The sequence below is a fragment of the Protomyctophum parallelum genome, assembly GCF_964188405.1.
Source record: "Protomyctophum parallelum genome assembly, chromosome: 1".
Taxonomy (NCBI): domain Eukaryota; kingdom Metazoa; phylum Chordata; class Actinopteri; order Myctophiformes; family Myctophidae; genus Protomyctophum; species Protomyctophum parallelum.
In genome coordinates this window covers 101,028,532-101,053,270 of record NC_139697.1, presented here as the reverse complement: position 1 = coordinate 101,053,270, position 24,739 = coordinate 101,028,532, and the positions used below count along the sequence as shown (strand labels likewise).

Sequence of the window (24,739 nt, the reverse complement as noted above, 5' to 3'; positions counted from 1 at the left end):
ATAGCTTGATTTCACTTTTTTTTTTAGAGGACTGTAACTTGAAAACTAGCACCCGTACATGCCTATAAACTGAGTTGCTTCTTAGTGGGACCACTTTGTGCCACGTGAGAAGTCCTGGGGCGGTTTGGGACGACAGGGCCAAAAAGTCATTTTCTCAGTCAAATAGCTTGATTTCACTTTTTTTTTGAGAGGACTGTAACTTGAAAACTAGCATCCGTACATGCCTATAAACTGAGTTGCTTCTTAGTGGGACCACGTTGTGCCACGTGAGAAGTCCTGGGGCGGTTTGGGACGACAGGGCCAAAAAGTCATTTTCTCAGTAATTCCACGTGTGTGTGTTTGTGTGTGTTTGTGTGTGTGTGTGTGTGTGTGTGTGTGTGTGTGTGTGTGTGTGTGTGCGTGCGTGCGTGCGTGCGTGTGTGCGTGCGTGCGTGCGTGCGTGCGTGCGTGTGTCGACATGTTCTGTCAATAACATGGAACTGCAGCGATCCTTGAGGAATGGGTTGTTATGAATCTATACCAAGTACTGGACCCTCGTCTGGTTCTGACAGACCGGCCTTGTGTGTGTGTGTGTGTGTGTGTGTGTGTGTGTGTGTGTGTGTGTGTGTGTGTGTGTGTGTGTGTGTGTGTGTGTGTGTGTGTGTGTGTAGGCTGAGGTTGGTGTGTGACGACCCTGGTTGAATCATTCCTTGGTTCGGGCCACAAAGCAAAGGGCTAAAGGTCATGTCTCCTTCACCATCCCCCCACACCTCCCCTCCATTATGTACAAGTAGGAGGCATTCCAGAGGAGCAGACATTGGTCGGTCAGTCTGCGGCTTCACTCTGATCCACCAGGACTTCACTCTGATCCAGACAAGGACCTCACTCTGATCCAGACCAGGACCTCACTCTGATCCACACCAGGACAGAACATGGACCTTCTCCTCAATCTGCTGCTGCTGTGGTTCTGTTCTGCCCTCGCTGACGCAGAGGACGGAACGGTCGGAACCTTCAACGAGGAGGTAAAGAATCAACAGACACCTCAGGGAGAGTCATTTGACCAACTGGACCACTGCGGCTCCTTTTGGTTCCATGGTCAGAGTCATTTGACCAAAATGGACCATTTTGGTTGCAGGTCAGAATCGCTTTAGATGCTGTAATGTCATGACAGCAGAGAGAGAGAGAGAGAGAGAGAGAGAGAGGGGGGGGGGGGGGAGAGAGAGAGAGAGAGAGGAGAGAGAGAGAGATCAGTATTTTATTTACTTAGTTTCAACAATGTCTTTCTGTCTGCCTGGGGGGAGGGGTGGTGCACCGTGTGTGTGTATGTGTGTGTGTGTGTGTGTGTGTGTGTGTGTGTGTGTGTGTGTGTGTGTGTGTGTGTGTGGTCTGCACTTTGCTCCTCCAGATGGCTGTGTGCGCTTGTTTGACAAAATAAAGGCTTCCACTTGTACTATCTCAGTTGAAGTTATATACCGGTATATTTGTGACCAGAACTAGATTTGACTGAGGGACTGCCATTGTATTTTTATTTCTTTCATGTCATATGAAAGCAGGGGATCATATAGCTTCAAATGACAATGACAACCTGTCAACCTTGATTCCAATGCCAATGTATTAATACCTGCACGCTATAGACATTTTATTTAAAGACATTTTTACATTTTTGACTAAAACTGGACTAAAACCTTTTACTAAAATGACTAAAACTGACTAAAACCCTTAGGAGTTTCCGTCGACTAAAACTATCAAGGATAGAAATGACTAAGACTGACTAAGACTAATTAAGCATTTTTCCAAATGACTAAGACTGACTAAATCTAAAAAATGCCTGCCAAAAACAACACTGACACACACACACACACACACACACACACACACGCACGCACACACACACACACACACACACACGCACGCACGCACACACACACACACACACACACACGCACGCACGCGCGCAGAGTGCAGCCAGCCGTCAGCCTGGTGGAGACAATGAGCTGTCTATGAAGTGTGAAGTGTCTGCAACGTTACTGTAATAGATTAGAGTGGTGTGTGGGTGCCACCTTGTGGCTTTAACAAGTAATTGCAGCGGTGGAACGTCCTCTCATTCAAAATAATGTCTTGACTGATGGCCAATTGGCCATACGCAGCGTGTAGCCTACAGGGAAACAGCTTGGAAATATTCACAGAGGTAGGCCTACAGACCAAGGTTATAATCGTTTATAATCATTATAGTTTAGTTTTTGTTAGTTTTTTCTTATAATTCAGTTAGTTTTAGTTCGTTTTTAGAGCGGGTTTGATAGGGTTTTTTTAGTTTTTATTTTGGTGAAATGCTTAGTTTTAGTTTAGTTATAGTTTAGTTTCAGTTTTTTTCGTACTTTGGTTTATTTGTCAGGTATAGGATTAAAAAAGATCAATAAGTATTGTGTAATAAAACCTAAAAATATAAACTCTAAAAGTTCAGAAACATATAACTTTGGTCCTTTATTTCTCCACTTTGATGATACCATTTGGTATTATGTTTTATATAATTTTATTCGTTGATCGTTGTCACCTGTACAACGAGGTATAGTCTGTATAGATTGTAAGAATCGGGCATTCGTGGAATGAGCAACACAGCTAAACGTGTGGGTAGCGCCCCCAAAACATTTGCCAAAATTGCAAATGCTTGTTGGTATACCAACCCTTGCTTTGAGTTGCTTAGTGGATTGGATGATTGCACTCTCCCACAGTAATAAGGAACAAACAACACTTGGTTCTGTTGGTCGCACGTACAGCACATATACACTCATAAAGCAAGCCCAAGCTAGAGTTCTCATTTTATGCCCGAACCCGGCCCGGCCCGGCCCGGCCCGACATTTGCTAATTAGTCGGGCCGGGCCGAGCCTCGGGCTCTGTGATTTTCTGTGATCTTTTCTTTTTCTCCTTTTTTCAACAATGTTATTATAATAAAAATAGCAATTCTGTTATTTGTGTATTGTGTAGGCTATATAGCCTACAAGTATGTATTTATTATGAAGAGGGCTGCGCTATGGCGATTCACTTGACAGGAGGAAGAGGGAGGAGTGGAGGCGGGGGGCTTGGAATGGATTACTGATCGACACAGGCAGAGAGAAGTGAACGGTGGGGTGGTTGTTTAATGTTTATACCGCTGGCTGGCCTCTGTTTTGCGGCGCACCAAATGAGCTTCAGTTCATAATGCTAAATGTTTTATAAATCAATCGGATTATCACACGATAGACTGTCTGCAACATGACAAAAACAGTTGCACTGAGCCATCTCGTTAAACCCAGCTGGCTGCGATGAATAACCTAATCATTAGGCCTAATCAACGTCATATAGTCACCAACCGATCCATATAATTCTGTAGTGTATGATGACAACGCAATGTTACAGTCCACTGCAGGCTACAGGCTATTTGATTAGCAAAATGATTAGTATTATAACCGCCGTCCCTCAGTGCGGCAGCGGCGCTCCTCGTTGTATGTGCCCGATTTAAAATAACAGATCTCTAAGCTGTCGAGACACGACATGAGCGGGTGCGTGGATGGTTTGTAAACTTTGTAGGCTAATATGTTTGTTCTTTTGGACACCGAACGGGGACGATACTTGGGGTCTTGGACATCACTTCAGAGGAAACTAAGGGGAGCTATACTCACCACCACTGGAAATGGAATCCATTAGAATGATATGGAAATGGTACATCAACAGTCTAACGTGAGCTACATAAATCCTTTATTTCGGCGATAAGTCCATTGAACTCCGTTCTCACTCTCACACAGACACACACTGAAAGAAAACAAAGAACGCCACTTTAATGCATGGCCAGCGCAGCAGCATGCGCCGTCAGTGCTGCTGAGCTGGCCATGCATTAAAGTGCCATTCTTTTTTTTTCTTTGTCAGGCTTTATAGGGCTTCGGGCCTAACATTATGGTAATCTTTAGGGTCGGGCCGAGCTTCGGTCTGACCCAGTTAGGGCCGGGCCGGGCTTCAAATTTCAGGCCCGATGAGAACTCTAGCCCAAGCTGATCCCACAAGTGTTCAATTGGGTTGAGGTCTGGACTCACAGCATCTCCATCCTCTCCACTCCTACATTTTGGAGGTACTCTGTGATCCTGGCTCTACGGGGCGAGCGTTGTCATCCTGGAGGATGGCGTTAGGTCACAGATTATGAAGATATGGGATCGCCACTGGCTCCAGAATCTCACTGCATTGAGATTGCCTTTAATGATGACAAGTTCTGTCTTGACCGTGAGAGAGATACTGTTCCATACCAAACCAAGGGTGAATAAATACCAACCACTTGCCATTTTGGCAAATGTTTTGGCAAATGTGTGCTACCCACACATTTAGCTGTGTTGCTCATTCCACAAATGCCTGATTTTACAATCATCCTTTTCCACAAGGCACTTCCTTGCGTCTCTCTCACATATTGGACTGTCTCTTTCTTCCAACTGTTGCAACCACTCCTATAGACAGCTATGTGTGCGGCTGTGTCCCTGGGTCTGTCCCTGGCTGTGTCCCTGGGTCTGTCCCTGGCTGTGTCCCTGGGTCTGTCCCTGGGTCTGTCCCTGGCTGTGTCCCTGGGTCTGTCCCTGGCTGTGTCCCTGGGTCTGTCCCTGGCTGTGTCCCTGGGTCTGTCCCTGGCTGTGTCCCTGGCTGTGTCCCTGGGTCTGTCCCTGGGTCTGTCCCTGGCTGTGTCCCTGGGTCTGTCCCTGGCTGTGTCCCTGGGTCTGTCCCTGGGTCTGTCCCTGGCTGTGTCCCTGGGTCTGTCCCTGGGTCTGTCCCTGGCTGTGTCCCTGGGTCTGTCCCTGGCTGTGTCCCTGGGTCTGTCCCTGGCTGTGTCCCTGGGTCTGTCCCTGGGTCTGTCCCTGGCTGTGTCCCTGGCTGTGTCCCTGGGTCTGTCCCTGGGTCTGTCCCTGGCTGTGTCCCTGGGTCTGTCCCTGGCTGTGTCCCTGGGTCTGTCCCTGGGTCTGTCCCTGGCTGTGTCCCTGGGTCTGTCCCTGGGTCTGTCCCTAGCTGTGTCCCTGGCTGTGTCCCTGGGTCTGTCCCTGGGTCTGTCCCTGGCTGTGTCCCTGGGTCTGTCCCTGGCTGTGTCCCTGGGTCTGTCCCTGGGTCTGTCCCTGGCTGTGTCCCTGGGTCTGTCCCTGGCTGTGTCCCTTGGTCTGTCCCTGGGTCTGTCCCTGGCTGTGTCCCTGGGTCTGTCCCTGGCTGTGTCCCTGGGTCTGTCCCTGGGTCTGTCCCTGGCTGTGTCCCTGGGTCTGTCCCTGGGTCTGTCCCTAGCTGTGTCCCTGGCTGTGTCCCTGGGTCTGTCCCTGGGTCTGTCCCTGGCTGTGTCCCTGGGTCTGTCCCTGGGTCTGTCCCTGGCTGTGTCCCTGGGTCTGTCCCTGGCTGTGTCCGAGCACGAAAATAGCATTATAGCGTTTGTTCACCACCAAGTGTCACTGTTGCACAGCCTAACACACAGACACACACAGGCCAGGGAGGAGGGCTTACAGTACAGTACAGTACAGTACAGTACAGTACAGTACAGTACAGTACAGTACAGTACAGTACAGTACAGTACAGTACAAGTACAGTACAGCCCGCTCCGCACCTCGCTCCTCCAACCAGCATCTACACCTGCGCCTACCTGATGGCATAAAGGCGTCCTGAAGCCTTCCCTCCCGGCCGCGGTCCAACAGCCAGTCTCCAGAGTGGAGCAGGCTAGAGGCAGCGCGCCCTCCGTGCAGAGAGAGCATGCACAGAGTAATATATGGAAACGCTTATTGTGAGCTTATGGTGTAACCATAGACTGTAAAAAATATGGACAAAGCGTTCGCCGGGTCTAACATGGACGTAAAATGAAGCCTGTTTTTCCAGGACTGTAAGTCGCCATCTTTCTAAATCCGTTTGGTACCAGCTGGCCATTGGCTGGCTCCGTTTTGGACCAGCTGGCCATTGGCTGCCCAGACAACGAGGCGGGACTTCCCCCATTCTTCTCCGTTGGTTTTTATTTTGACTCGAGTGGGAGGGGAATCCCGATCATAGACTGTAACGGTAGCCACGCCCCTCAGAACATACGCAATGTTTTTTTTTCTTTATGGTCATTTTTTTAATTAATGGGACCATAATCTTCCAAAAAGAATATTATGACATTAGAAATGAGACTTTAAACTAGTGACTGGAAGAAGAAAGTATTCATGACCATGTTTATTAAGGTAATACAGTCTAGGTGAAGTTGGGCCAAAATACATGGGCCTCTATGGAGCTATGGGGCTTTTTGGGTCCAGTCCAGCGCCACAACAGGCCATTATTATGAACTACCGATTTCAAATGAGGCTTCACAAAATATCTGGCTGACTGCCCCCCTGGGTGTAACCTGTTATCACCTGTAGTATTTCTATATTCTGAGCACCGGGCCAATGACGGAAGCCTGCTTTTTGTACAGTTTGTTAGATTAGAGTAGGCAATAGTATGGGCACTGTTGTCACTTTATTTCCCTTTTGGTAGGTTAGTGTCTAAAACTCAAGAGGTTAGTTTTAGTATGCTTTTGATTATTTCCCTTAGTTGCTCCGTGTGTCATTTATGTTTGTACAAGGTATAGTAATTCACATTGAATACTTATGTAAATATAACATGTTTCACTATAATTTGTATGCCACAGAAAGAGTAATAAAGAACTTTGGGCATTTTACCACCTTGCCTTCTTACAATAACCGTCCTAGACTCGGTGAGTCATAACAACCACTCACTTAAGACGGGTCTGATTTTCCAAGTAACATGCAGTCAGTTTCAGGCAGTGCAGAATGTAAACGAGCAACGTAAAGTGTGGCTACATGCTGCCGTACGGTGCTGAAAACGGCCGTGAAACTTGTTGGAGAAATGAGGAAATTAATCGAATGAATTTAAAAGGTTTATATAAATTTCCGAAATGCATATAAATATTGATTGTAACTGCCATTTTTCCAGTTTCCAATCTCCTTTGGCTGTTACCTCACAGGTATGGGAGTGATCCTACGCAGTAGGCCTACACACAGAAAATTGCAACAGATGGATGTCCAGTCTTTGATCCAGTTTGAGTGTTATTTATCAGAAATGAGATTGAGCATGAACATGAACATACCAGTGATGTTGTTAGTAGATGTTTACAAGTTAGTGTTCTGCTGCTGCTGTGCTGTGCTGGTAAGAACGGTTTGCTCCCTGGTTCCCTGTGTCTAGTCCTTCCTAGTGCCCCTGTGTCACCTTATAAGTGGTCACCTTCTAGCAGCTGTGTGTCTCAAGCCCGCCACCAGGTGGTCAAAAATAATACTGGTAATAATAATAATACAAATAATGCCTCTCTTCTAATGGCTCCTACATTGATAAAAACTATAACTATAACTCAATACAGTTTCAGTTTATTTATCGTTTTTAATTTATTTTTAGTTTCAGTTAACTAAAATGTTTTTTTTATTCTAGTTTTTAGTTAGTTTTAGTTAACTATTATAACCTTGGTACAGACAGAGAACGCTCTATTTAGTCTATTATTGTTTTAATGTTAACATATATAAATATTCACAGAGGTACAGACAGAGAACGCTCTATTATTGTTTTAATGTTGAAGGAATAGTTTTTTCTAACTTAAGTTGTATGAAATACTTGCCATCAATATAGTGGTTGCAACTGTATTAATTGATTGCCCGAGTCCCGTGGTGGGAGTTCTGCTCTGGTTTTGTTGAAATATGAAGTAGTTCCGGTCATTTTGTGTTCGCGCACACGCACACACACACACAGCCAGTATAGGACACAACGAGCTGTGTTTGTTTATATGTTATGCAAGTGTGTTATGCAAGTGTACCCGGGTGCGCTGTTGAATCTCGGGCAATGTGAATCATGGCCATCGGGGACCAGGCAACCGTATTCGTAAACGGTTCCAATGAAACGGATTCAGTCCGTCTCAGTGTGAATTGCCTATAAGGCTGCCAATGCAATATGGTATAGAGGACTATGGCTGCCAATGCAATATGGTAGAGGACTATGGCTGCCAATGCTAACTTTGAACTTTGAACAGGCATAGCTCACCGTTTGACCGTCGGCAATAAAAGTTTTATACGCACATGTGACTCCTCATGCCGAACAACTTTCATCTTCTGACTTTTTGCCTCATGGCCTTTAGATCTCTCACCAATTTGAATTATATGAAAAACATTTTAATCAAATCTACTCCCGGGTTTTTGGGGCAATTTGCTCAGAACTTTCTACACACAGACTTTGGACCAATATCTAAAACCCAGTAGGCCTATAATTGAGCTTTTATGAGCCAATGGAAATTGCAGTTTTGTGAAGATTCTTCTTCTGCCCTATGCAACACTGCATTGAAATAACATGTTTTTCAGTTGCTTCATATTGATATTCTGCGCACTCAATTCTTATTTTAAACTTGGCGTCAGTAAAAGGAACATCACGGTGGTGCAACATGGTGACTGCCGGGCATATCATGTTTGTTTTTAGTTTTTTCCAAAAATGATGTTTTTACTAATGGGCTCTATATGCAGCCAACACTTCCGCGTTCAGTTTGGGCCACCAGAACGCTTCCGTTCGCAGCCTCATTCACTGTGAACGTACGGTGGTGATTTTGTAGGAATAAAGTTCAGTACTTTATACAACACTATTTCATTTGATAATGTTGTTACATAATCGGGGATTATATATAGTTATGAGATGATAACCTGATGATTGTATTTATATATATATATTATATGATAACGTGGTTATGCTTATATATATATATATATAATTATAATATCATGAATAGGTTACATTATACAGAGTGCTGATCAGTTCTTTCAGTCACAGGTCTGATCTGCTGTGGTGCGTGGAGGCGGAGACCCATCAACCTGTCTGCCCACCCCCTCGTCACCAGGAGCCAATCCGTGCTCGGAGGACGGACCTGGGAAGACTACTTAGCAGCACCTGTGACACGCAATCATTGGCAGTGTCTCTCAGTTTCCCCATACTGAGAGCACGCTGTCCAGAGGAGCTAGGGAAAGCTCAACATCATGAAGCTGTGTGTAACCGTAGGCCAGGGGCAATATCTGTGTGGAGCCCCTGAGCTGACTAGTCATGAAGCTGTGTGATTCCGTAGGCCAGGGGCTATATCTGTGTGGAGCCCCTGAGCTGACTAGGTTTCTGTGACATTGTGACATTGTGCTAAAGATTCAACTGATTATAATTATATATCTATATGTAGAGATATAGATTATATAATATAATTTATAATATATGGCGTATGGGAGCGTACTTGTTGTAACTCTTTGTTAGGCAGTAGTTAGTGTAGTCAGCTTAGATAGTTTTGAACTTGTGTAACCCCTCTTTTCCTTTTTATTGGTTAGAGTTAGGTCAGAGTGTTGTGTGACTTTAGCATAGGGCTAGATAGTTTTGATTGTTTTATTAGTTGCCCCATACAGCCTGTCTTTGTTTTGGAGTGAATTTGTAATCACTATTGTTTACCTTTATCATTCCAACGTTGAATAAACAACAATTCTTCGTGCCAGCCGTGTTGCATCCTCTTCTTATACCCCTAGACATACAAGGGGAATGTAACAATTGGGGGCCCGTCCGAACAGTTGGCGGCTCGTCCTAAGGCACAGAAGGTTACCGGTTTGGAAAAGTGCTGGCTGGAGTTGTTGGTTTATTAGCGGTGATAAGGTGGTGAAGAGGGCAACTCGATGCGTTCGTGGTGGCTTCTTTTCCTCTGTCCTGTCTGTGATCGGCTGGAGTTGTGGTGGTAGGTATGTTGCTCGTATTCTTTGCACCTTGAAGTTTTGCTTGTGTAGTAGCTAGGTTAATTGGACAATCTAAAAGTTGTTAGACTTCCAAATTTCTTAGAATCTCTGCGGCGGGGCTGTTGAGAGGCGGTAGACAAGAGTGGTGGCAGAGCTGTTGGTTCTAGCCTACGTGGCAAATGTGGCGTCCTGTGGAAAGGAGGGGGCCAGTACAGATTTGGTTCTGGGGGTCGGGTCCCCGGAGCCGTGCTGGCCTGCTGAGAGTGACTGGGGGGGGCCTAGTCATCACCCTGGGGGCTTGGGAGCATCCATCGTCTCCGGGAGGTGGAACCTGTCTGACGGGGTGCCTCCTATCGGCATAATCACCGCTCCCCCAGTCTGAAGATGCAGCCACGGAAGAGAAATGTTGGTCCGGAGCACGGTGCTCCTGCTCTAAGCCCACCACTCAAGGAGTGCCTCTGTCCCTATGCTGCAGAAGGTAAGGTTGAAAACTTGAAATTCAACTGTGTCAGCGTTTGTGTTGAATGTGTTGCTGCCACGGGAAGATTGGCCTAACCCGTGAGGAGCTTGTATGCTAAATGAGGGTGCAGAAAATCGAGTAATATATTTACTGTCGCTCTCTGTTTAGTTGTGCTGGTATCGCGCTAATTTTGAAATGCCACGGTACTTTGGGTTAGTTCCCATTGTTCGTGAGTCCGAGGTGGATTCGTGTAAGATAAAAATGCAAGCGTACTCGTATAGGTCCCTGACCTTGTATGTTCAGTTTGGTTCTGTTCTGGCAGACGGCAGCGCTTGCGTGGGAACCTGCCGTGGGAACGACTGAATAGGTTCATGAAGTGATTCGTTAGTATGCACAGTTTGCAGGTTGTATTATCTCCCTATGAGATTGGTTCCGATAACTTAACCTAAATGCGATTTGGTTATGTTTGAATGGTAAATATTATGTAGAACTTCACTATAGAGTGCAGGGGGTGTCTTGATAGGCGTGCTCCTCACTAGAGTATAGTTGCGGCTAACTCTGAGTGTTGTACAGAGTGCAGGGGGTGTCTTGATAGGCGTGCTCCTCACTAGAGTATAGTTGAGGCTAACTCTGAGTATTGTACAGAGTGCAGGGGATTTCCTTTGTCATGGGGAATGATATAGCAGGTGGGAAAGTGTATCCTGTGTTGGAAGTGATAGGGCGTCCTGTGGTGGAAGATGTTACTGAAAAGGGTTAATCATTGACTTTGTCTTGCGCTATGTACTGCCCTGGTTCTGTATCTCGCTCCTCTTAATTCGCTTCCCTTGTACTAGTTGCTGAGGGGTGGAGGGATGGTGGCAGGGTTTAACAAGCGTACAGACAAATGAAAAATGGTGTTTTTTTCCCTTTCCTTTCATGACAGACATGTGACAAATGTTCCTTTTTGACCCACTCGATTTGTATATTTGTGTATTTGCTGCTCCTGGGTGGAACACCAGATATCCAATTCAGTGATTGTGTGTGCAATCAACTCATAGTAGGTAATCCTTTCTGTTGCGCATGGAAAGATGTTTTATGGTGCTTATGATTCGTGTGCTTAAACTTCACTATAGAGTGCAGGGGGCGTCTTGATAGGCGTGCTCCTCACTAGAGTATAGTTGCGGCTAACTCTGTGAGTGGTTGAAGCTACCTCACGTTAAAGAAATGTAAACCAAGATAATTCTGTTGTACCCTGTATTTTATGCGTTTGGGAGGGTTGTGCCCAGAACGAAAATGTTGTTCAAACTGTGTTTGATTTTGGGTGTGGGGGTGTTACATAATCGGGGATTATATATAGTTATGAGATGATAACCTGATGATTGTATTTATATATATATATTATATGATAACGTGGTTATGCTTATATATATATATATAATTATAATATCATGAATAGGTTACATTATACAGAGTGCTGATCAGTTCTTTCAGTCACAGGTCTGATCTGCTGTGGTGCGTGGAGGCGGAGACCCATCAACCTGTCTGCCCACCCCCTCGTCACCAGGAGCCAATCCGTGCTCGGAGGACGGACCTGGGAAGACTACTTAGCAGCACCTGTGACACGCAATCATTGGCAGTGTCTCTCAGTTTCCCCATACTGAGAGCACGCTGTCCAGAGGAGCTAGGGAAAGCTCAACATCATGAAGCTGTGTGTAACCGTAGGCCAGGGGCAATATCTGTGTGGAGCCCCTGAGCTGACTAGTCATGAAGCTGTGTGATTCCGTAGGCCAGGGGCTATATCTGTGTGGAGCCCCTGAGCTGACTAGGTTTCTGTGACATTGTGACATTGTGCTAAAGATTCAACTGATTATAATTATATATCTATATGTAGAGATATAGATTATATAATATAATTTATAATATATGGCGTATGGGAGCGTACTTGTTGTAACTCTTTGTTAGGCAGTAGTTAGTGTAGGCAGCTTAGATAGTTTTGAACTTGTGTAACCCCTCTTTTCCTTTTTATTGGTTAGAGTTAGGTCAGAGTGTTGTGTGACTTTAGCATAGGGCTAGATAGTTTTGATTGTTTTATTAGTTGCCCCATACAGCCTGTCTTTGTTTTGGAGTGAATTTGTAATCACTATTGTTTATATCTATATACCTTTATCATTCCAACGTTGAATAAACAACAATTCTTCGTGCCAGCCGTGTTGCATCCTCTTCTTATACCCCTAGACATACAAGGGGAATGTAACAAATGTGATGGCATAGTTTTTCATAGTTTGTATTATTTGTGTTGCAACCCACAGACAGATTCACAGACAGCACAATCTGTAGGCCTACTAATGATTCCCTGTATATAAAAGTTGGTATTTGTTCCTTCAAAGTGTTTGGTTATTTCTTATTGTGGAACAAACCTTTTAATGGTGTCTTGTTTGTCTTTGTGTCTCCACCAGTCATGGCTGAGACAATATGGCTACGTGGCTCCCCTAAACAGCACGGACTCATCTAACCAGGATCTGTCTGAAGCCATCAGGGAGATGCAGAGGTCCTACAACCTGTCCGTCACTGGACTGTTGGACCAGCAAACCATCACGTATGTCTCCTACATCTACTCATGTAGCTCCTTGGTTTGGTCAACCATTCATTGAAACCTTCGCTAGAGAAATAAGCCACTCAGAGCTTCATGCTCTGAGACTCATACAGCATATTATTATAGAACAATAAAGCCACACAGAGCATCATGCTCTGACACTCATACAGTATATTATTATAGACAGGGCTGCACACAACTTGTTTTGGTCTAGTACTCAGAGGAGCACCTGGAGGAGTTACTTGGTGCTCCTATAAAATGCGGACGGATAAAAGAGGGATGCATGAATAACTTATAGCAAAACGATATTTATTGGATAAGTGGGGACTGGGGAGTCAATGGAGAGTATTGCAACTCTAGATTCATCCCATTATAAAAAAAAAATCTGGAGTTGCAAATTGCAGCTATAGGTCCATGTGTATTCCAGCCCTATATGCATATTCTAATACAAACTGCTTAACACATTGTGTGCTGGGCTATTCTGCCAGGCTGAGCTTGCTGGTGCTAGGGACTTTACATTGAAGGAAAAAAAGATTTCGGGCCCACAGCTAAATGTTCTCTTATAGTGAGAATCACACCGCATACATCAAAAGAAAGCCTAACTTGTCCACTTCAATTTTTTTATTTTACAATCTTCCATTCTGGAGATATTGACCTTTTTGAGATAACACCTGCTTTTGCCTGAACTCTGCTCGCTTGAACAAACAGCAGATATATGGAAGGTTGAAGTTGACAGACATTGACAGACAGATATAAAAATGAACACAAATAATATCCTATACATACTATACAACGAATGAAAGCCCTGAATGTCTACTTTTAGGAGGACAACAGTACACATTGATCCCATGTACAGTTTGTCAGTAATTGGCTATTGAATGCAGCTTGCGCCCACCAGAGAGAACTTTAGAGAAGGCATGGACCTGAACAACTATTATTCACAAAATAAGGCCTATAGCGACCCATGTACATACTATATACAGTATGAAACAGAAGACTCTCTGCTTTCATAAGAAAAAAACGAATACTGTAATAATAATAAAAATCACACCCCTGTGAAGTGAGCAGTGCAACAGTTGCACTGCTCACTTCACAGGGGTAATAAGTGATATTTGAATTAAGTGAAATCACTGAATATACCTTTAAGTAGCCCACCCAATTGGTCAGTTGACTACAGTACCACATCAGCGAATGACATGTGGGTCTTACACACACTGAATACACCCACATAGTAATGCAGCATATTAACCCCTTGAGTATAGTATGCGCCCTTGAGAACGACATGAAACCCCCCTCGAGTATATCTGACTGAACTAACTCTGCAAGCTATACGCATCATTTAATCAGGGGCTCGAAGGAGTTATTGCTGTTGGGTGTGAGAGGCATGTCAATGTGTACGTCATCAGCGTAACAGTGGAAGGATATATCGTGTTTGGAGAGGATGGGTCCGAGGGGGAGCATATATAGCAGGAATAGTAGAGGGGCCAAAATAGAGCCCTGGAGTGTCTGTCTGTCCAAGCACGAAAATAGCGTTTGTTCACAACCAAGTGTCACTTTTGAACAGCCTAACACACAGACACAGACACACACAGGCCAAGGAGGAGGGCTAGTACAGCACAGCAAAGCACGTACAGCACAGCACAGCACATCAAAGCACAGCACAGCACAGCACAGCAAAGCACAAGTACAGTACAGTACAGCACCACTCAATTCAGACAGGTCTGATTAAATAAGTCTGACATGGAGAGCTAAATTGTAGGCTACTGAACATTATATTCTGGTACTTTCAGCTCTAATGTCTCCTTGTCCCCCCCTGTCCGTCAGAGCCATGAAGAGACCCCGCTGTGGCATTCCTGACAAGACCAACGTGGGGTGGATCCCCTACGTAGCGTCTGGAGGCAAGTGGGACAAGTATGACCTCACTTACAGGTACAAACAGAACAGTCTGCATTTTGATTGGTCTTCAGGTATTTGTATTGATGTGCCAATAATCTATACATCGTCATGACACCTTATTATCTACCACAAAACTGGACACATTGGAGACTTTCCTAATATTGACCGAGACTTGATGAATGTCAGGCCAAACCGGCCAAACCCAAACCGTGTTTTGTCTTCCTGTGGGATTACTGTGGGCTTAGTTAGGGAATGTAATACTCCACGTGGACAGCTTTGCTTAGTTTGTCTCTCTTTGCCTCTTCCTCTCCCTCTAGTATTGAGACCTATCCACCTAAAATCCCACATCAGGACATATTAAAGGCCATCCGTAGAGCCTTCAAAGTCTGGAAGGATGTCAGTCCGTTCACCTTTGAGTATATTCCCTACAAGCTGATCTATGACAGCCACAAAGATGACGCCGACATCCTGATCGCCTTCTACGCGGGTCCTCACACAGGCCATGAATTTTCATTTTCGGACCTGGCACATGCCTCCACCCCCAAGCCTGGGAGGACAGTTTTCGTGCACTTCAACTCAGACAAGCAATGGAGCGTCGCCAACCAGCATGTGCAAGGTAAGAGATGGTGTCACTTGGACACAAAGTGAGTTTTGCGCTATAGAGACAACCGGAATTAGTTGAAGGGGCTTTTGTTCATTTGAAATGAAGTGAGATTTAACATCAATGAGTGCTTAGTTGTTTTAAAGATGTTTTTAGTTCAGCTGTATAATGCTATACAGAACAGTGCATGGTGCACAACTTACATCTCATTCATTGCATTCCTTTTGTATGGATGCAAACAAATAAAACGACGCTCTGTCACACAGTGACTTTTTTTAACGCTTTTTAACAGTTTCCACTAAACTATTTTATACCAAATTTCTGGATTCTAGCCCGGGGACCTATCTCTTTGTATCAAACTTACAATCCCAGCGATCAGCACTGCTGATCATTCAGTTTTACTCAAACTATCGGACTGTTATTGCTGCCTGCTAGCTGGCGGAGGTTTGCTTGTAGCCTTGGTGCCAGCTAGTTTTGGTGGTTTGTTTAGCTGGCTCTTTTTTTGAGCCTAGATGCTAACTCTATTGGAGTATTACTCACCGCTCCTAGTTGTGAGCCCACGAGAGAGTTTTTTGGTCCTATCTCACTGTCACCATAATCCAAGTTGATGCCTCCCAGGATGGAGGAAATGGTTGCCATCAAGAATGAGCTCCGCTCCATATCGAACCTTGTAAATGATCTTCTCCTGCGAGAATCGCTCCTCCAGGACCGCCTGAGGTCAATGAAGGCTCCGGGAGCCGGCGCTGTGCCCCGTGCGCCCGCTGCGGCTGCCGCTGTGCCGGGAGTCAGTGCTTCGGGGACCGGAAAGCGAAAGCCGGGGCCCGTATGCGCTGATCCCTGGTCCTCGGTGGTCAAGGGAAAGCACCGGAGGCAGGCGTTTCCCCTCTTCGACCCATCAGGATCAGAGGCTTGCAGCATGGCTGAACTGTTCCCGTGCTCCAACACCTTCACACCGCTGTCGGCTATGGCAAACCCTTCTAGGAATCCTCATCGCACAGGCTCGTTGTCGCGTCCAGCGAAACGCAACTTCCCAGATTCCTCCTCGGACTCCTCGACCCGTTCTCTCACCTCAACTCCCAAACTTACATACAACGGCGGGGAAGGTAAGCGTCCCCGTCGTTTTTCACCCAGTATTACCAGGACTGCTGCTTCCCTATCAGCCATACACCCAGCGCGAGGTGACGCGACCACTGCCCCTGGCCGAGTGCACTCACCTCCCCCCCCCCGCACTCATCAAGTCCAGCTGTGTCCCCGTCACTCCACACACGCTCAGCTGCTTCGATCTCCACTAATGATACGCACCACCCCCTTTCCCCCCCAGTGGAGTACATACTTTTGGGTGACTCACTTATTCGAGGAGTATCGATCTCTAACTGTATCACATATTCCTATTCAGGTGCCAAGATCATTGACTTGATCACATACATTCCCAACATTCTTCAACGCCACCGCTCCGCCCACACAATCATCATCAACGTAGGCACAAATGACATCAGGCAGAGACTTTCTGCTAAGATGCAGATGGACTATGAGGCACTAGCAGATGCTCTCATTAATACAGAGAAATCTATTATATTTTCAGGATTAATTCCCACCCTCATGAAGGGCCCCGAAAATTTCAGCCGCATTTTATCTGCTGACAACTGGCTGCGCAATTTCTGTCTAGCCTGCGGCCACGGCTACATCAGCAACTTTGATACATTCTGGAAAACCCCATCACTGTACCGTGACCTAGTCCACCTTAACCGCACAGGTATTCAGCTATTGACAGAAAACATTTCCCACCACATCTCAACCGTATGACGCCACCTGATCTCCACCCCCATGCATCAGGCTTGGACCTACAACCACATCACATCACATCACATCACAGCTCTTATTAGTAACACAACATGTCCCCTGCCCATCACCGTTCTCATCAGGACTAGACCCACTCCATTCATTTTAATCGCCACTCCACGCACAGTCATTCCATCAAACCTTAGTCTCATTCCTTGCCTCCCCTTAGCTCCTCCCACTAAGTCTGTTCCACTGAAAATGGCCTTAATCAATGCGAGGTCAGTTTGCAATAAGCCTTTTGTTTTACGAGACATTTTTAACTCTCACCACCTTGATTTTCTGTTTTTAACCGAGACGTGGCTGAAAGAAAATGATAATGTCACAGTAAACAAGCTCTGTCCCACTTCCTGTAACTTCATTAACTCCCCTAGGACCTCCGGCCGTGGAGGCGGTAATGCCGCTGTTTTCTCTAAGCGGTTTACTTGTCGCTCTGTGGATATTGACACTTTCAAAACTTTCGAAGCACTCCTAATTAGAATGTGTGTTTTATTATATATATTATATATATACCGTCCTCCAGGCCCTAAAAGTGAGTTTCTAATTTAATGTTTCTATCATCGGTTGTTGTGAAAGTGGATAATTTGTCACTGATTGGTGATTTTAATTTTCATATTGACAATCCCAACGACAACTCAGCTACTGAGTTCATGAGCATGACACAATCACTCAATCTAATTCAGCATGTTTCCGGCCCGACTCACAATCAAGGCCATACACTCGACCTTGTTTTTTCACTAGGCCTGAACCTCAAAATCCTAAGTGTAGGTGAGTTTTTCCTCTCTGATCACAAGTATATTGTTTTTAACATGTATTGCTGAGACCCAACCCACCACACGTCTAACTTCCTCCCGTCATCTAAATAATTCCTCTGCCACTAAGTTTTCCTCCGTTTTCCTAGACCTCTCTAAAAACACTCTAATGCCAACCAACACTAATGACCTCGTCTCCCACTTTAACAATCTCTGTTCATCTGCCCTAGACTTAATTCCCCCGCTTAAAACAAAAAAGAAATGTGTTAGCTCTGTAAATTCTTCCCCATGGATCAACGATGACATCCGCAGCCTTAAAAGGAAATGTAGACAGGCTGAACGGAAATGGAAAAAATCCAGGGACTCTGCTCATTTCACGCATATGAAGGAACTCTTGAATGGCTTTAATCATAAGATCGAGGATGTAAGAACCTCATATTTCTCTAATTTGATCAACATTAATAAAAACAAACCAAAGCCCTTTTTTCCGTCATCAAAACCTTGGTCAACCCTGCCCCTCCTCCAGTTCCAGTCTTCTCTGATGAGGACTGTGATACATTTTTATCAGTCTTCTTAGACAAAGTTGATACTATTAGGTCCAACATCATACCATCTGGCATCAACATAGCCATTCATCCTCCTCCTGTTCCCTCTCTTTCTCAGTTTAACTTGATTTCATTAGATGACCTCTCACCCATTGTTTCGCATATGCACCCCTCCTCCAGCCCTGTAGACCTCATCCCCTCTACACTTTTAAAGGATGTTTTTAGCTGCCTTAGTCCCTTCATTCTGTCCATCATCAATAGCTCACTAGCCTCAGGCTGCGTCCCCGACCACTTTAAGCATGCAATTATCCAACCTTTACTAAAAAAAAACAAGTCTAGATCCGTTAGTCCTCAGTAACTATAGGCCTATCTCCAAACTCACCTTCATATCAAAAGTATTAGAAAAGGTTGTCAGTAACCAACTCCTCCATTTTCTCAACAGCAATAACTCATTCGATAAATTTCAATCCGGATTCCGCCAGAAACATAGCACCGAAACAGCACTACTTAGAGTCTCCAGTGACATCCTTATGAGAGCAGACGCCGGAGAATGTTCGGTACTACTGCTATTAGATCTAAGCGCAGCATTTGACACAATCGACCACTCGCTGCTGCTCGACCGGTTACAGCAGTGGGTGGGCTTAACAGGGTCAGCACTAGACTGGTTTGCCTCCTACTTGTCCGGGAGAAGTGTGGCTGGGCTCCCTTATAAACAGCTTTGAAGGTATATCATACCATTGCTACGCCGATGATACTCAGATGTATCATGTAATCATGCACGACTGCCTATCCGCTATAAAAAACTGGATGGCACAAAACTTTCTACAGCTCAACGCAGACAAAACTGAAATCCTCATCATTGGCCCAGAGGCTAGTTCCCGCATTATTCAACAGTCCCTTGGCCCATTGGCAGCAAATGTAAAATCAACAGTCAAAAACCTGGGAGTACATTTTGACAGCAGGATGACCCTTGAGTCCCATGTAAAAAAAGTCACCCAGGCAGGCTTCTATCACTTACGCAACATCTCTAAAATAAAATCTATTCTCACTCCCACTGATCTAGAAAAAATCATGCACGCATTTGTTTCATCCCGCCTTGACTATTGTAATGGACTTTATACCACTCTATCCAGCTCCTCATTATCCAAACTTCAACTTGTACAGAACACAGCAGCCAGAATTCTCACCAACACCAACCGTCGAGCACCCCGGTCTTAGCCACACTCCACTGGCTGCCCATCAAGGCTAGAATTGATTGTAAAATCCTTTTAACTACCTTTAAAGCCATACATGGACTGGCCCCACCATACATCTGTGATCTTCTGCCCCCCAAGGTAAATGTGAGATCCCTGCGATCCTCTGGTAAAGGCCTACTCATGGTTCCCGGGACAAAACGAAAGACAATGGGTGACCGTGCCTTTGCAGTAGTTGGACCTACCCTATGGAACGCCCTGCCTTGCACTTTAAAAAACGCTGAGTCTGTAAATATTTTTAAGAGTTTGTTGAGTTTGTTTTTATTTCGGGAACATTTTCCTGATTTTACTTGATTGTGTTCTTATTTGCTTGTTGTACTGTCCTGTTTTAATTTTTGATTGCTTTTATTGTGTTCATTGTACAGCACTTTGTAACTTTGTTAAGAAAGGTGCTTTATAAATACAATTTACTTACTTACTTACTTACTTACTAAACATGTAGGAGGAGGTGGTGCCCCCAGACGCAAAAACAAATTTTACTGAAGAAGTTCTTCTTCCATCCATCCAGATTCCTACAATGTGTTTCTGATAGCGGTCCATGAGCTGGGCCACACCCTGGGTTTGTCTCACTCCGACGACACATCGTCCATCATGCACAGAGACTACAAATGGAGGGAGACTGATGACTTCCAGCTGTCAGCAGATGACCGCAAGGGGATTCAAGAGATCTACGGATGTGAGTGGAAATGTTTAACCCATTTTGGGGGCGGGAACCCCTTTTGGTGTTAGCATTATGTTATGATTTAGCTATTGAAAAATAGCAGATCTACAAGCTCATAGCGGACCTACGAGCTTGTAGGTCTGCTATTTTTGAAAAATCGAAGAACGACTGACATAAAACATGAAACATAGCTTTTTCAGAAAACTATCAGGATGTAGAAGACATTTTTAGAATCTGATCTCAGGTCAGAATGGGTTAAACAACAACTTGATATATAATAATACTTCATTGCAGTTGAATCCAGATCAACTTGGATTGTAGCTTTGCAGCTGCAGTTGAATCCAGATCAACTTGGATTGTAGCTTTGCAGCTGCAGTTGAATCCAGATCAACTTGCCAATCCTATTATTTTATTTATTTTCTATATTATAATTATGTCATGCCATGTATGACGCTTGGGTGTTTTTAGTTGGTTAATCATTTGATCATGTCGGTTCATTGTTTATGTAAAATGAAAGTAAAAGTGTCCTGCAAGTCCATTTGGGCTTTGCTTCCTTGGACGCATCCAGGCACTAAAATAAAGATCAATCAATCAATCACTCAATCGGTAGCCTGAAGCTTTGTAACTGCCAGCGTGAACGCAACATTAAGGTTATAATGGACACTGATGACACAGAGGAGAGAACACGCCCCCAACTGATGACATGGATGAGAGAACACGCCCCCAAACCACACTAATTAGTCCAGCAGCTTAAGTCAATATTTCAGATTTGGCATTAATAATGCCTAGGTCCAACTTTACATCACATCACATCAAATGAAAGGTTTTTCAGTGCAGAGCTTGAATGTCTGAACAGAGTATAATGATGTATTTTATGACAAATTCAATGGTGCCAATAGAAATTCAATATGGCTTCTAGTTTTCAAGATGGCATCCATTTTCAACAAACATTATGCTGCTGCAAAACCCCAGGCTGCGAGACTCAGCCTGGGGTTCAGTGTCGCTAAGTAGAGATGTTTTCTAACTCACTCTTATGTCAGTCACAACCGTGTTTAGTATCACCTTCTGGTCTCTGTTTGCAGATAATTCACAAACAACCTGACCCTGGATGATGTTTCATTCCTGCCTCTCATACTCCAAGAACGGATGATTAAAGATGTAGCTGCTTACACATTTATTCAAGTTTCATGTAGAACGTAGCATGTTACGATCTGTCAGCTCCACTGCACTGGTGGTGACTCACACTGAAATCGGTCCGTGTAGAAACAAGGTAACAAAACCTAACAATCCTATTGTTACAGATGTCCAGCCCAACTGCTCCGCCCTGACCCTGGCCCAGCTGTTGAATGAGATTACGGAACTAAAGAGCAATCAGAGCAACCTGATGCAGGAGATCACCCGACTGACGGCTCTTAACGACATCCTGACGGCTAATGACAACATCCTGATGAGGGAGAAGACGCCGACACCACCACCACCAGGTGAGAGATGTTGCAAAACATTTAGAATAAATATTCAATATCGTGCATTATTACTATTTATATTTAATCTTTTATCAGGGATTTAGAGGTAGAAAAAAAATATTATTATTATTATTATTATTATGATATTTGAACTGGGGACCCCTCCAAATAATGGTATTTGAACTGTAGACAACCCAAAATCACCAAAATAATATTTTAATCGGGGACCCCCGAAAATTATATTTGAACTGGGGACCCCCCAAAATAATATTTGAAGTGGGGACCCCCCGAAATAATATTTGAACTGGGGACCCCCCACCCTGACAACCACTTCAATATAACATATAGGCCTATTTGGAAAAGGCTTTAGGCTAGGAGGTGTAATTCATAGAGTATTGTGAAACTTTTGCCAGTCATTTATGTCAATCCGAAGGGATTAATAACACACAAGCATTCCGTACTCTATAGTTTCAGGTAATTTATTAGAACAGCCCGACTATCGCTTAAACAAAACATAATCATTCGTATAGACGGCTATATTTTGTCATCCGTTGGTATACAATCTGTGCTATGTGCTATGTGTGGTTGAAATGTTCTGGTTTCTGGATCCCATGCCGTCACCTGCCTCATCACAGAGTGACACCCATAAGTCAACGTAACGTCCTCACATTACCATAACAATCAGAAGATCATGGCATAAATAATAACAGCAATAGCAAGCAAAATCACTCAACATTTCATAATATCATTTCTCAGGCATCATATCTCAGGCATAATTCATAGAAAATAAATAATAATCATAAATTATAAGGCAAGTCTACAAATGGCTTCAACATACCGGCCCCTAATTGACCATTAAAGGGCAATTCAATTCAAAATCATAAGAAGCCATACTGTAAGCTCAAGTCCTTGGTGACAATATACAAAAATTGTCAAATGTTCATCTCCAAATGGAAAAACAAAATCGAAGAAAAAAGGTAGGTCCGTGTGTGTGTGTGTGTTTGTGCGTAAAGTTGGCGGGGGGGGGGGGGGGGGGGGGGTTCGACCACGATGTGTCGTGGCAGTCAGCAGTCACCATAGAATCAAGGGTGGCAGTTCGTCTATGAAAGTCAACTGCACCGGTACGGGTTCGGTCGGCCGTCCGGGGGGACGGGGGGGGACGGGGGGGGACCCTCAATATTTCATGCTTGTCAGATCATGTCTTTCGGAGACACAGCTTGGTAATGGGCCTCTCCAATGATCCATTCTGTGTCTTCACTTTGACACGGCGTACATGTCCCCATTTGTCGGGAAAGGCCAGTAGTTGCAAGGTGAGTTTTCATCGATAATGAGCACTAAGTCTCCAGGCTTTAGATTTCCCTTCACCTCGTTCGACTTTTGTCTCTCCTGCATCAAAGGAAGGTAATCACGTGTCCAACGTTTCCAGAAGAGGTCTGATATATATTGGACCTTTTTCCATCTTCGTCTAGAATAGCCGTCATGCTCCCCGAACAGTCCAGGTGGAAGAATGGGCATTCCTTTAATTTGAAGCAGGTGGTTAGGTGTTAATGGCTCGGGGTCTTTTGCATCCTCGGATACAGTCGTGAATCGTGATAGGGCGATCATTCATGATGGCCTCCACCTCGCATAAAGCTGTTTGGAGGCACTCATCGTCCAGGGTTTTTTCCTTTGTGATTGAGTAGAGGATCTTTTTTATGACGTGGATGAGGCGCTCCCATATGCCTCCATGATGAGGACCGTAGGGTGGGTTGAATGTCCACTTCATACCTTCAGCTTGAACCGAATGCTGGATCTTTTGAAGGTTTAGGTGGTCGAATGCCTCTCGAAGTGCTCGTTCGGCTCCAACAAAATTAGTTCCGTTGTCCAAAACAATTTCTCTCACTTGGCCTCTTCTGCAGATAAACCTTCGGAGTGCAGAAATACAGGAGTCTGTATCCAAGGTGTAGGCCATCTCCAGATGTATGGCTCTACTTGCAAGAATTGAAAACTTTATTTCAGACACAATTATGGTCCATATACAAACAACATGTAAAGACATAACAGTAAATACAAAAACAACAACACAGAGATAGCCTATGTATCAGGCTATTTTCACTCCAGGCAGTCCTTTAGTCAATTAAAAACATATAAACATTGCCTCCAGTGTTTCCAGAAACATGAGGAGAAGTGTCACTCTGTGTGATCCCTGTTAAGGCCATAATTAATACATTCTTTGATTCCGTCAGTCTACACATGAATCTAAACATAAAATTCCTCAGTACAGCATGAAAGGTGGGTACATTACTGGTCACAAACATTTCACTTGCACTGGTCCATCTTGGGAGTCTCAGGGATATTCGAAAAGCATCATTATATGCCACCTGAAGTTTTTTCATTTTCGCTTTGCTGTATCGGCACCACAAGTGAGCTGTATAGAGTGGAGTGCAGTAGGTTTTAAAAAGTGCTATTTTGACATTGTCTGTACACATATGAAACTTTCGTGCCAGCATGTTGGCTTGACCATAAAGTTTACAGCACTGGCGCTGCACATCATCATCATCACATAGATCTTCTCTGATTATGTGCCCCAAGTATTTAAACTTTGTTACCACCTCTAAGCAAGACACGTAAACAGAGCTCCATAGGTGAATACCAGTGTACCGGTCGTCTTACAGGAAATAACCAGGTTGTGAAACAAAGTGATAAAATCACCTTGATGGTATCAGGTAACTCATATGATTTACTCATCACTGACATTAATATGATGGTTTAACTATGGTTCTGTAGTACTGTAGCCATAAAGAGATGAATGTACTGTAAGGATGTGGGAAATGGGACTTGATAATCAGCAGTGCTTCATGGCAGAGAGGGTGGTATTGTGTGCGTGCGGCGTAGATGTGTGCATGTGTTTAAAAAACCCACTTGTCCTAAGTTTTTTCTTGAGGGGCGCTCCTACGCACAGCTTTGTGTCTTTGTGCCACATAATATGATGATTTGAT

General features: G+C 44.5%; 1 protein-coding gene across 1 annotated transcript in view; it reads left to right on the top strand.

Annotated features, from left to right (window-relative positions):
- Positions 1 to 911: 911 nt before the first annotated feature.
- LOC310856168 (matrix metalloproteinase-14-like) overlaps positions 912 to 24,739 on the top strand; it is a gene marked incomplete at both ends in the record, with an annotated part of 32,605 nt that continues 8,777 nt past the window's right edge. The window contains 6 exons of the mRNA XM_083761415.1: positions 912 to 1,001; positions 12,618 to 12,757; positions 14,579 to 14,683; positions 14,968 to 15,266; positions 20,146 to 20,313; positions 21,600 to 21,779. Coding sequence (XP_083617541.1) covers positions 912 to 1,001; positions 12,618 to 12,757; positions 14,579 to 14,683; positions 14,968 to 15,266; positions 20,146 to 20,313; positions 21,600 to 21,779 — 982 coding nt within the window. The remainder of the gene's footprint in view (positions 1,002 to 12,617; positions 12,758 to 14,578; positions 14,684 to 14,967; positions 15,267 to 20,145; positions 20,314 to 21,599; positions 21,780 to 24,739) is intronic.